Here is a 13,213-nt window from a genome sequence, read left to right as displayed (position 1 = left end):
GAGAAATGGCTCAGTGGTTAAGAGCACCGACTGCTCTTCCAGAGGTCCTGAGTTCAAATCCCAGCAACCACATGGTGGCTCACAACCATCTGCAATGGGATCCGATGCCCTCTTCTGGCTTGCAGTTGTACGTGCAATACTAACAGACATTATAGAGGGTGTTCCAGGACAGCCAAGACTACAGAAAAACCCTGTCTCAAAAATAAATAGTAAAGTAAAATAAGATAAAAATTGTCTGTAGGAATAGAGATAGTTCAGTGGTTAGGAATACTTGGTACTTTCTCAAAAAGCCCAGGCTGTCTCCAGCACCTACCTGGCAGTTTGCAACTTTGACTCCAGTTCCAGGGAACAGCCTCTTTTGGTCTCTGAGAACATCAAGCATGCACAATGCACAAAGTGCACACACATACTTTGAGCTAAGGGCTCAAACCATCAAGTTGTCTGTTACTGATATTTAGTTGATAAGGAATGGAAAATTAAATGTGGCAAGCCCATGACTAATTTACTGTTTTACTGTGACATTTACTGTGTGTATGGGGGCCCATGCTTGCCAGGGTACAAGTGTGGAGGCCAGAGGACAACACTGGAGTCAGCTCTCCTTCTACTATTAGGGTAAGAGGGGTGGAATCAGGTTGTCGGGCTTGGGTCAAGCACCCTTACTCCCCGAGCTACATCATCCGCCTCCCTCTAAGTTAGGAAAGGGGTCTGGACATGTCTCATACCCATAATTCCAGAATTGTGGAGGCAGAAGCGGAAAGATCATGTGTTCAAACCAAACTTGGGCTATATAAGGAAGACCCTGTCTTTAAAATCAAAACAATGTCCTCAGAACTGACATCTTACAGCATGAGTGCTGATAGGGAATAGGCACTCAGGATGTAGATGCCACAATAGTTGCTTAGAATGCCTGATGCCCTGGGTTTGAATTCCTAAACACCACTATCAAAAAAAAAGGTGTTCCTTACTATAATAGTGTCAAGACTATTATCAGATCCTTACCTCCCTATCTGCTCTCCTTCTAATAATCTCTACTTTCCAGAAATGCAAAGTTGGAAGTGTCACTGTCTAGAAAGTTGGGGGCCGGGGGAGTGACCTACCTAGTTTCTTTTTAAAATAGCGTCTTATAAAGTCCTGTCTGTCCTGGAACTCAATGTGAGGACCAAAGAGGCCTTGAACAGAGATCAGCCTGCCTCTGCCTCCCAAATCTTGGAATTAAAGGCATGTGCTACCATGCCCTTCACTACCTAGTTTCTTGTTGCTCACAATGTGTCCTGCTTCTGAAGTGTCGCCACTCACACTCGAAGGCCTTTCTCTATGTCCCATCCCCACTGTGCTTCATCACACATGGTAGTTAAAGCACTAGAGCTTTATTACAAAAGGAGTTAACTGCTAGAGAGGGCCCTCTCCAGTCTTTCTCTGTCCTCTTCAATCCCAATATATACCTCCAGGGGAGATCAAGGGTCCATTATAGAAGAGGTGTCTGGGAGAATGAAATATGGTGATATTTTTTTCCAAAGTCCTCCAAATCCTTGTAGGTGCTGTTGAGAATCTTCTGGTAGAAGAGGTAGGAACTTTATCTTTTATCCTCAAGATCTTCCATATCTACGTCCTGGGGAGCTTGTGTCTTCTTTTGTCGTTTGGGCTTTGGCTGACTAGTCCCGGTTGACGTGGAGAGAACTTCCACTGAACAAAAAGAAAAAGGAAGCATTAAAGATAAAACTCCCCATGGGGTTGGGGATTTAGCTCAGTGGTAGAGCGCTTGCCTAGGAAGCGCAAGGCCCTGGGTTCGGTCCCCTGCTCCGAAAAATAGAACCAAAAAAAAAAAAAAAAAAAAAGATAAAACTCAGGTAAAATCCAGACTTCTTTTTGTGGAACCTCTGTGCCCCAGATTTACCTTCCATGGCTGCTTTTTCTTTCTGGGCAAGTCGGATCTGCTGCAAGAGTTTCCTGCGCTTCTTCCCAGAGAGCGTGATGTTGGCTCGTGCACTGGATCTGGGCCACGGGAAACAACAAAAACATCCAGGTTAGCTTGTACCAACCTAAGCCTCAAAAGTGACCCTAGCTGAGAAAACATCTCGCTAAGTAGCCCAGGCTAGCCAACAAACAGCCAACCTTTCTGTCTCAGACTCCTGGCACTGGAATTTGAAAAAGCAGGAAGCATCATGCCTGATTTAGTTTTATAGTCTCTGGATTCAAATTACTTAATGGGCTCTAATATCCTCAGTGAACTCTAACACTTGGACTTTTTTTTTTAAGGTTTATTTATTTAATGTATATGAGGAGACTGCAGCTGTCTTCAAACACACCAGAAGAGGGCATCGTATCCCATTACAGATGGTTGTGAGCCACCATGTGGTTGCTGGGAATTGAACTCAGGACCTCTGGAAGAGCAGTCAGTGCTCTTAGCCTCTGAGTCATCTCTCTAGCCCCAACACTTGGACTTTTAACAGTTATTTTGATTTCAATATGTACCTCAATAGTATTATGCCAGTAACTTAATAGTATGCATTTACATTTGTGCCTTTATTTCAAAAACCTAACTTAACCATTTCTAGGGTTGGAGACAGCCTTCCTTAGTTTCTTAGTAGAATCCAAACCTAAAAAAATCCTGTGAGCAGCTGGGTGGTGGTGGTGCACAATTTTAATCCCAGCACTTGGGAGACAGAGGCAAATGGATCTGTGAGTTCGAGGCCAGCCTGGTCAACTCGGAGAGTTCTAGAACAGCCAAGGTTACAGAGAAACTCTGCTTGAAAAATCGAAACAAAACAAACAACAGCAACAACAAAACCCTGTGAGCAATGGTATTGGAAGACGCTGTAGTTTGGAAACTAACTGTCAACTAGTTCCTGCATAAACGTGAACGAGAACGCGAAAATTGGAGAGCTTTGGGCTGTTCTGCAGCTTGGTAGGAAGTAGGTAGGAATGACCAACCGGAGGAGGCTAATACTGTACTTACGCACGTTTCTTGAGGTGGTGTTTCGTAGTCAGCCCTTCGTCTATCACAGCCCCGACCACCAGGCGCTTCCGTCGCCGATCCCTGCTTAGTACCCTGCGGCGCTTGAACAACTTCTTTTTCAGCTCCTGCATTTGAAAAAGGATGCGCATAAACGTAAAGTGGTGCACGCCCACCCGGGATCCTCCGCACCTAACAACCAAGGCCCCAACTGATCCTGTTTCCGGAGAGAAAATGCTGGGAAGCAAAGGGAAACAAAGGGGAAAACGGTTCCCACTCCCACAGTCCAGTCACCGTCCGAGGACGATTGATCTTTCCTCCCGGAGGTGCCATTGCTACACTCCGAGGCTCACTCCGGAGCCACACTTCCGCTCCACTAGCAGGTTCCGCCACGCGCACAAGACCCCGCCCTCTGACGCCCCGGACCAATCACAGTTTGGAGGCGGGCACTAGGCCTATATAAGGTTGTTCCGCGCGCTCTGTGGCCTTTCAAAGGGTGGCCTTCACGTAAGTGGTGGGTCTGCGTTTCTGTGCGTGGGCAGTTGGGAGCTACTGGGGTCTGGGCCTGACTTTGAAGATCCTCCTTTTCTTGGCGGGGAACGGGCGTGCGGTCCCGCTCCCCGTAATGTACGGAGGTAGAAGAAAGGGCTCCGGCCCTCTCGGTGTTATGTCTTCGGTGCTTGCGGTCTCCCGTTCGCAGGTTCTATCCTCAGACGCCGGAACACCTCCGTGCAGAAATGCAGCTAAGTCCGGCAGTCCCCTCTAAATTACTCAACGCTTTTTATTTTTTTTTCAGGTCTACATGATGCCCCCGGAGTGATAGTTAACGTTTTCTTTGCTGTTCATTGTTGAACCAATAAAGTCTGTGAACCGTAAGAACCCTGTGTGCGTTTCTTTTTTTTTCCTGCGACTCGGAATTTGCGATCTTTAGGACTTAAAGCACATGTTGGGAGTGCGGGTGAGTATTTACTAAAGATCTGTGGTCGAACTTATGGGAGACTCAAGATTCTTGAGTGGAATTCACCAAATATCGACCCAGGTGCGGGGATATGCAAGCCTGAGCCTGGAAGGTGCGATCCTAAAGACCAGGGAATCTTAATCTGTAGTTGACTGGTGTGATAAAAAGCCAAACATAAGGGTGCACACGTGTAATCCCAGAACTAACCTGGGGTAGCATGTGGCCTTCCACACTTACCCTCAAACTGCCTGGCATCTAAACTGTTGCATGAGGCACAGATTTCCCACGGGGCTATTGGAAGTAAAATAGGTCTCAATCCTGCACGGGCCTACACCCACCCTGTGGATGTTCTAGGAGTGGACTTGTCTCCGGGGGTGGAGACTCACAAAAACCGCCTCTCACAAGGAGGTCGTTGCCAAACCTTTGCAGAATCTGAGAGGGAGCCTTACTATCCTTACGTTCCTTCCAGTCATCCTGAATACTGTTGCTAAGGGTGGTTTGCCTGATTCATGGATGCTCCTGTTCAGTTACCCTGCTTGGAGTAAAACTAGGTATAAAAGTTAAGCACTTTTTTTTTTTTTTTTTTTGGTTCTTTTTTTCGGAGCTGGGGACCAAACCCAGGGCCTTGCGAAGCGCTCTACCACTGAGCTAAATCCCCAGCCCCAGTTAAGCACTTTTAAGGACAGTTAAATCTTAAAAGATTTCTGAGAGTTGCTGTTGGTCTAGCATAGAGTTGGGATTTTGTCATTGTATTATGAATAGCTAGTACTTGGGAATGGAGTCCAGGTTTGCACAATTTGTGTCCTGGTTTCTAACTCTGGAGCCTGAGGGTGATAATGGCTGGGATTGGGGAGATCCAACATCATTGACTGAGCTCAATCCAATACCAATGAATTGTGTGTCTCGTAGCCTAGAATAGGTCAAAGAGCTTTGGAGATGAAGGGGGAAAAAAAACAATACTTACCCCCAAAGGTACTGGGAGGTGGGAGATGGGAATATTCCATAAATCGGGTTCTATAGATGCAGGACCCTGTTGGGTCCCAAAGAGGGCAGAGATTAGTAGTTTCCTGACCCTCTATACCCTCAGGAATCCAAGAGGCATCTTCCTCTTCTTGTTCTTGACCCCAGCCAAGTCCAGGGTTAAATGTTCTTAAAGGAGATGTGGGGTCCTGTGGGATCCAGGCCCAACCTGGGAGGAAAGTTAGCCTGTGAACATTAAATATTCTTGATATTCTGTGTCTTGACTGATTTGAGGCAGTTATTTTAAGATTTACTTATTATACACAAGTACACTGTAGCTGTCTTCAGACACACCAGAAGGAGGCATCAGATCTCTGTAGATGGTTGGGAGCCACCATGTGGTTGCTGGGAATTGAACTCAGGACCTCTAGAAGAGTAGTCAGTGCTCTTAACCACTGAGCCATCTCTCTCCAGCCCAAGAGTTAGCTATTTTGGCTTGTACCGTATGCATGCCTGGTGCATGAGATTAGAAATCTGATCCCCTAGATCTGGAGTTACAGATGGTTGTGAATTACCTCATGAGTGCTAGGAAACAAACCTAGGCCCTCACAAAGGTGCAGCAGTCTCTCATAGAACTGCTGAGCCTCTATCTGTGTATTAGACAAAGGCGTTTTATTTTGCCTTTATATTCTACCTCTAATCCAGGACTGGGTCAGTGGAACTGGCCAGCTTGCGGGAGTAGGGTTGGTAGTTTGTGTATCTTTGTGTTGAAGAGTGCCTGCAGGTATGGAGGCCAGAGACTGACATCGAGTATCTTCCTCGATTGCCCTTGAACTAGTCTAACTAGGTAGCTTGCTTGATCTCACCCTCTAGAGTACACCTTGCTCGCCGCTAAGCTGTCATGCCCAACTGGTGCTTGTGTGAATAGCAGAGATCTGAACTCAAGTCCACATGCTTGCAAAGCAGGCACTACCTACTGAGCCATCTCTCCAGCCATTTTCTCATTTATAAAGGGAAATTGTCTGCTTAATTGAGTTGTTCTGAAAACTCTTAAGATAAAAGTATTAAGCACTGTGAATAAGATAACAGCAAGACCCAAGCCAAACAAGATAAATAATGAATCCTGTCTCCAGAAAGCAAAGAAACAAAAGCAGACTAAGGCCGTAGGTGAAGCTCAGTGGTTGATAAATTACCTAACAAGCAAAAGACCTTGGTGTGTGGGGCTAGTAAAGTGGCTTAGCCAGCAAAAGATCACATGAGCTAAGTATAAGGGTGTTTAATCCCTAAGACCCACATGATCTGTCTTCAGACACACCAGAAGAGGGCATCAGATCTCATTTCAGGTGGTTGAGAGCCACCCTGTGGTTGCTGGGATTTGAACTCAGGACCTCTGGAAGAGCAATCCAGCCATCTCTCCAACCCCATTATTTTGTTTTTTTGACACAGGCTCTCAATGTATAGCTCTGGTCTGGAACTCACTGTGTGGAAACTCACAGAGATCCTGCCTCTGCCTCGATCTGCTGAGATTAAATGTGTATCACCCTTGGCCCAGCTACACACATTTTTAGAAAATGTTTTAAAGCCCTGGGTTCAATCCTCAACAGTACAAACAACAGAAAACACAAACCAAGCAAACAAGTAGTAGAAAGTGTCGCTCCACAAGTAAGATCACCGGCAGGAGTTTAGTGCCCAGATCCCACGAGGTGGGATGAGAGAGCAAGCTACAAGTCATCCTCTGACACACATACACACACACTATGGTGCACGTGTACCCACACTCACGAGTAAATGAAAAATACTATGTTTCATTTTTGGAGACACATTCTCACTACGTAGACCAGTCTGGCCTCGAACTCACAGAGATCTGCCATGCCTCCTGAGAGTCTGGATTAAAGGCAGAAGCCACCATACCCAGATATATTTAAAAACATTTTTTTTTTCAAGACAGAGTTTCTCTGTGTAGCCCTAGCTGACCCTGAACTCAATCTGTAGACCAGACTGGCCTCGAACTCAGAGCCCTCTTTATCTCTGCCTCTTGAGTTTGTGGATTAAAGGCATACACCATTATCACTCAGATAAAATTCTTTTTTTTTTTAAAGAGATGCCAATCATTCCAAGATCAGAATAGCCCTCTAAATCAGAGAGGGAATAGAGCCTGTGGCTCAGGTTTGTAATAATCTCAGATACTCAGAAGGCTGAAGTAAAGGGATTACATGAGTTCAAGGCCAGCCTGGGTCACACAGTGAGCTCCAGGGTGCAGGGTGAGCCTGTGTCAAATAAATTAATGATTTAAATGAAAAAGGACTGGAAAAGTAGTGAAATAGTACAGCGCCTCTCTGGGTTCTCGGTTCAGTGCTTAAATAAAGGTGCGAGCAAACAAACAAGCCGGGCATGGTGTTAGAGGCTTGAATCCCACAGTTCGGAGGCTGAAGCAGGACGACTTTTAGTTTGAGGACTGTATGAGCTATGTAGTGAGATGTCTTCAAAAAAAACACAAAACATCATAATTGTCCACTAGTGTTCATCAATGGTATCAACTTCAACTGCCTAGACTTTTCTCACCCAGTGTGTGTGCGTGTGTGTGTGTGTGTGTGTGTATATTATGTGTGGGGTATGTCTGTGTGTTATGTGTCATGTGTGTGTGTGTGTGTGTGTGTGTGTGTGTGTGTGTGTGTGTGATGTGTGGGGTATTTGTGTGTGTATTATGTGTGGGGTATGTCTGTGTGTTATGTGTGTGTATGTGTATGTTATGTGTGGGGTATGTGTGTGTGTTATGTGTGGTGTGTGTGTATGTTATGTGTGGTGTGTGTGTTATGTGTAAGATGAGTGTGTGTGTTATGTGTGTTGTGTGTGCGTATTATGTGTGTGTGTGTGTGGTACTGGGATTGGAACACAGGGTTCCCTGCATGCTATTATGCACCTTATTCCTAAAGCACACCACGCCTCCTATTTCTAACATTCCTGGACATCTACTGTGGGTCTAAAAGTCTAGATGTCAGTGGCCTGAATGAATAAGCCACCACTTTCACCTGGCTCTTCACTTCGATCCTGGAAGAAAGCTTCTGCATCTTCTTCTTCATCAGTGAGCACCAGCAAGTCCTCATGTGGCCACTGGTGGTCTTCCTGATCTTCCTCATTCCCCTCTGAGGCCTCTACCACAATAGAGGGCAGGCGGGGCTTTTGAGACACCTGCATAAGTACAGCAGGGGAGTTGGGCACAATTCGAAGATGAGTCTGTCCCAGGACGCGCTATAGTAATACTCACCTCAACATCCTGATGACCTTCACATCTGCCAGGCTTTTCTCTGGTTTTTGAGAGAGGAGTGGCCAACTGGGGACTTTCTGGATGCCATGAAGAGTCTGGGTTTTCTCCAGACCAAGGTCCATCCTTGCTACTCCCCGGCACAAGAGCCATGGCAGTGACTCTCTAAGAAGTAGAAGGTTGGACTTGGGTCAAGTACCTGTGCCCAGTGCCCACCCAGACTGGCTTTAATCTTCTTTGGAGAAGGCCCCTTAATCACTGCTGAGGAAGGGATGATGAGCTGCTGGGAGATTGTGGGCCTTCCATGGGAGGGAGAAGCCAAAGAGGAAAGACAGGGCTTTATTCTGTTTACTCCCTGAGACACTGGGGATGGTAGTCAAGGTAGGAGACAAGGGCATCTGGATTAAAGCCCTATAAATAAAGAGCTGTGAGGATGGATTTCCTAACTCCTTCTTTACTGGTTTTCTCAAGTGGGTTTGGTTTGGGATTTTGCTGTTGTTGTTTTAAATGTATGTAATGTTTATTGGTGTTTTTCCTGTCTGTGTGAGGGTATCAAAAGTTCTAGCTCTGGAGTTACAGAGCTGGCACGTGGATGCTGAGAACTGGACCCAGATCCTTTGGAAGATCAGCTAGTACTCTCCACAGTTGAGCTATCTTTCCATTCCTGGGCCTGTTTGTGTGTTATTTAATGAGTACTTATGTGGCTTTTGCTATTTCCCAGGGACCCTTTTTTAATGTATATGTTTACTGTACATGGAAATTTTTCTACTCTTTCTTTTCTTTAAAAAAATTTATTTTATTTATATGAGTACACTGCAGCAGTCTTCAGTCACACCAAAAGTGGGCACTAGATCTCATTACAGATGGTTGTGAGACACCACCTGGTTGCTGGGATTTGAACTCAGGACCTCGGGATAGCAGATATGCTCTTAACTGCTGAGCCATCTCTCCAGCCCACCAGGGACCCTTTTTATTACTAAAATTATATTTATTTTTATGAGTACAGGTATTTTAGGGGTTGGGGATTTAGCTCAATGGTAGAGTGCTTGCCTAGGAAGCGCAAGGCCCTGGGTTCGGTCCCCAGCTCCAAAAAAAAAAAGAGTACAGGTATTTTGCCTACAGGTGTGTCTTCTGTCACGGAGACCAGAAAAAGACATTGGATATCTCAGGAGAGGAGTTACAGATGGTTGTGAGGCACCGTGAGGGTGATGGGAATCAAACCAAACCAGGTCCTCGCAGTCAGTGCTCTTAACCACTGAGCCTTCTCCCCTAGCCTGCCAAGAGCTTGTTTGTTTGTTGTTTTTCAAGACAGTGTTCTGCTGTGTATCCCTGATTATCCTGTAACTGACTCTGTAGACCAGGCTGGCCTTGAACTCAAGAGATCTGTCTCCCTATGACTCCCAAGTACTGGGATTAAAGGCATGTACCGCTACCATTCTGCATATCTGCATATCAGCCGAATTCTTTAAAATAGTCTCAATATCAGTCAAGTGTTGGTGCTACTTGCCTTTAATGGTAGCACTAGAGAAGCAGAGGTGGGCAGATCTCTGAGTCTGAGGCCAGCCTGGTCTACAAATTGAATTCCAGGACAGCCAGGGCTACACAGAAAAACTCTGAAACCCTATCTCAAAAAAAAAAAAAAAGAAAAGAAAAGAAAAAAAGAAAAAAAAAAAGAAACAAACACGATGTATATACTCAAGCATCATTAAACTATGAGACATTTATTGTAACGAATATCATTTTTTAGGCACATGAGATGGTTCAGCCGGTACATGATTAGACCTTCATCTCTGTAGCCTAAACAGTGTAAGGAAATGATAAGTCGTATTTTTCTAATACAGAAACCAAGATACAAAGAACAATTTTCTGAGAATAACACATCTAGGGAATATTTTCTTCTCTAGACTATAACTTAGCAGGTTATGAAAAATTGCAGCTTTTCTAATGTAAAAGTAAAACAAAACCCACCAATGCCAAAGGAGAAAAAGCAACAGGCTACTTGTTTACTTAAAGTACACTTAAAGGCACATGATAGCCCATGCCTTTAGTCCCAGAACTCAGAAGGCAGAGGCTGATGGATCTCTGTCAGTTCAAGGCCAACCTGGTCTACATAGCAAGTTTCCAGCCAGCCAGTTATAAAGTAAAACCCAGGGTTACATAGTGAGACCCTGTCTACATAGGAAGGAAGGAAGGAAGGAAGGAAGGAAGGAAGGAAGGAAGGAAGGAAGGAAGGAAGGGAGGAGAAAGAAAGAAGGAAAGTCAATTAAACTGGAGCTGTCATTCAGTGGTAGAGTGATAACAAGGTTCTGACTCCATCTATGGGACTGAAAAAAAATTCAGATTTGTAAGCAAAGTAGTACAGGTCTGTAAACCCCAGGGATTCTAGAGATTAAGGCAGGAGGTTGTAAATACAAGGTTTCTTAGACTTCAAAACCAGTGAAGAGAATTAAGAACCTGTTTACCGCTACGACGACTCCGACAACGACGAAGATGACAGCAACGAAGAAGAGGAGCCAGGTTTGCTAGCATAAGCCTTAAACTCCAGCTCTCAAGAAGCACAGGCAGGCAAAATCCTGAGACCTCAAGGATAGCCTGGTCTACATAGAAAGATCTAGGGCAATCAGGACTACAAAGTGAAATCCTACAAGCCCTTAAAGGGAGGGGGGCAGATTAAATAAGCATATATATGGTGGTACCAAGCTTGCCTGATACTCTGAAGAGAAAAACAAAAATCTGTTTCCTATCCTGTACACATGGTTTTGAATTGTTCTTTGTCCTAACCCCTATGCACTTTGTTTGTTTTGAAACAAGGTCTTTCAACGAAGTCTTGATTGGCCTCCAAATCAGATTCACCTTCCTTAAGTACTGAGATCTCAGGTGTTAGCCGTTAGTTTACATTGTATACGTAAAACACCGGTTGAACAGTCTTTTATTGATTTGCGTAGTCCTAGCTGTCCTAGAACTCACTTTGTAGAGCAGGCTGCCCCTGAATTCTTTGATTCACCTGACTCTGTCTTCCAAGGTATGTGCTATCCCTCTCGGAAAATGCTGGCAATTGTAATATCCATAGCAACCATGCACTCTTGGAAGCCAATGGTACTTAGCGCTATTTTTTCTTTTTTAATGTGCATTGGTTTTGTTGGCACGTATGAGAGTGTCAGATCCCTTACGATTGGAGTTTCAGACAATTGTGAGATACTGGGGAACTGAACCAAGGTCCTTTGGAAGAGCAGCCAGCGTTCTTAACTTCTGAAGCATCTCTCCAGCTCCAACTTTTTTTTTTCCCATTATTTTGTGTGTGTGAGAGTGTTTTACCCAAAAGAAACACTTCTAGGGACCGGCCTCTCTAGCCCAGCTGTTCTCTATGATTTTAGGCCAGGCCCCTCCCCGCCCCTAGGTCGCTCTAGCCCGTGTAGGAATCGGTGACATGTCATGGCTCCCTTCTAGGCTGCGGGAGGGTGCGGACGGCGTCTCGTTTGTAGTGTAGTTCGCCATGGAGGCAGCTCGTAAAGCACTGGCTGTAGTTGCAGTGCTAGGCGCGGGAGGTGGCGTGGGTTCTATTCTGTTTGCCTTAGTGACCCCAGGAGAACTACAGAAGCAGTTAATGCTGCAGGTAGAAACAACCGGACTCCCCGAGGTGGGTGTGCGAAGGGAGAGTCCCTGTCTTTTGTTCCGGGATGCAAACATACTTCTTGCCCACAGGAGATGCCGGAAAGGGACTCGCGGCGCAGGGACGAAGCAGTCAGGACCAAGGAACTGGTGATGGCTACCCTGAAGGACGCCGCAGCCACGAAGGAGAACGTGGCCTGGAGGAGGAACTGGACAGTTAGAGGCGACGGCAGGTCAGCATGACACCAGAGCTTGCCCATGGTCGTGGGAATCTGTAAGGCACCTTTCTTGGTGCTCCAGACATGAAGTCGGGATTCAGGAGACATACCAGGACTCTCTCCAAGGCACAGGTTGCTGCGGTTGGGGGAATGCGTTTAGTGAGCACATCGAGTGACAGGGTCGGATGTGTGGAACCAAAGGAATTAATAAATGCAGTTTACACATTAAGTGAATTTCGAAGCTGGACATCTAATGCTTAAAGAGCTGTGGACCCTCCCCCCTGCACAGTTCTTAAGTCCAATTAAGTCTTCTGACTTCAAAATGGGTCACGTGATCTGAGTTTGCTTCTGCAACTGTCGGTAAAAGACTTTTTCCTAAAGTCTGTTTTTGTGTCTTGCTTGTGTGCTCTGTCAATGAAAAAGTCGGAACACTTTGGGAAGACTGTCTCTACTTATACACCCTATCTGGCTTGCAGGCCAAGTGCATTCACCCACTGAGCCATCTTACCTACCCAGACTTTTCTTTAAAAAGACAGTGTCTAATATATCCCAGGCTAGTCTGGAATCTGATATGTCGTCAAGATTGACCTTAAAATACTGATCCTTCCTCCACTCCCAAATACTGTGGATAAAGGAGTGAAGCTCCAAGCCATAATCTTCAAATTAGAGTTGTCCTTGAATATAAGGTTTGCAGTGAATACCAGCAGAACTTCTGTCCTTGAGGCAAAGTTGGAGAAGGGTCTTTTGACTGTTTCAATGCCTCTTCTAGTTACTATTTACTTTGGGTTCAAGTCTCTTAAAACAAGCTGACTTACTATTACTGGAACTGCTTATCAGTCCAGATCGTTCATTAGTTCAAACATAGCATAACACACATCTGTAATTCCAGTACTCAGGAAGATGAGGTAAGAATTTTTAGCCTGGTAGTGGTGGCACACACCTTTAATCCCACTACTCAGATGTGGAGACATAGGCGGATCTCTGTGAGTTCAAGGCCAGCCCAGTCTGCAGAACAAAGTTCCAGGACAGCCAAGGATTAACACAGAGGAACCCTATCTCAAAAAAAAAAAAAGAAAGAAAGAAAAAAAGAAAAAAGGGGGTGGGGGAGGAAGATAGCAAGTTCAAGACAAGCCTGGGCTCCTACACAATGAGACCACCTCAAAAGGAAACTATTAAAACATGATACAAAACCTCTTTGAGTTTGGATATTGCCATTCTCTTGTTATAAATCTTTAGACCCAGGTGCTTGGGAG

The 13,213-nt window shown here is 45.3% G+C and overlaps 3 protein-coding genes, 1 long non-coding RNA gene and 1 other non-coding gene across 5 annotated transcripts; 3 read left to right on the top strand and 2 right to left on the bottom strand.

The window, feature by feature from the left end:
* Positions 1-1,351: 1,351 nt before the first annotated feature.
* Positions 1,352-3,318, bottom strand: C1h11orf98 (similar to human chromosome 11 open reading frame 98). The gene is made up of 4 exons (NM_001109581.2): positions 3,248-3,318; positions 2,957-3,081; positions 1,895-1,992; positions 1,352-1,683 (listed from the first exon to the last, which is right to left on the bottom strand). Exons 1-4 carry the CDS (start codon positions 3,284-3,286, stop codon positions 1,574-1,576), a joined length of 372 nt encoding a protein of 123 aa, NP_001103051.2. The 5' UTR covers positions 3,287-3,318; the 3' UTR covers positions 1,352-1,573.
* Positions 3,013-3,829, top strand: LOC147997048 (uncharacterized). The gene is made up of 2 exons (XR_015652916.1): positions 3,013-3,460; positions 3,750-3,829. It is a non-coding gene; the product is annotated as an uncharacterized LOC147997048 (long non-coding RNA).
* Snora57 (small nucleolar RNA, H/ACA box 57) lies at positions 3,533-3,680 on the top strand. Its single transcript, XR_015655744.1, has one exon. It is a non-coding gene; the product is annotated as a small nucleolar RNA SNORA57 (small nucleolar RNA).
* Positions 3,830-4,786: 957 nt separating the features above from the next.
* Lbhd1 (LBH domain containing 1) lies at positions 4,787-11,499 on the bottom strand. The gene is made up of 5 exons (XM_087604041.1): positions 10,588-11,499; positions 8,137-8,298; positions 7,901-8,060; positions 4,876-5,100; positions 4,787-4,821 (listed from the first exon to the last, which is right to left on the bottom strand). The coding sequence occupies exons 1-5, from the start codon at positions 10,660-10,662 to the stop codon at positions 4,787-4,789; spliced, it is 657 nt and encodes a 218-aa protein (XP_087460167.1). The 5' UTR covers positions 10,663-11,499.
* A 65-nt stretch (positions 11,500-11,564) lies between these two features.
* On the top strand, positions 11,565-12,343 carry Uqcc3 (ubiquinol-cytochrome c reductase complex assembly factor 3). The gene is made up of 2 exons (NM_001168661.1): positions 11,565-11,746; positions 11,836-12,343. The coding sequence occupies exons 1-2, from the start codon at positions 11,627-11,629 to the stop codon at positions 11,983-11,985; spliced, it is 270 nt and encodes an 89-aa protein (NP_001162132.1). The 5' UTR covers positions 11,565-11,626; the 3' UTR covers positions 11,986-12,343.
* The last annotated feature ends 870 nt before the right edge of the window (positions 12,344-13,213 follow it).

The sequence above is a fragment of the Rattus norvegicus genome, chromosome 1 (assembly GCF_021556685.1).
Source record: "Rattus norvegicus strain SHRSP/BbbUtx chromosome 1, alternate assembly SHRSP_T2T, whole genome shotgun sequence".
Lineage (NCBI taxonomy): Eukaryota > Metazoa > Chordata > Mammalia > Rodentia > Muridae > Rattus > Rattus norvegicus.
The sequence above is the reverse complement of the archived record's forward strand: the minus strand, read 5'-3'. Positions and strand labels throughout refer to the sequence as shown.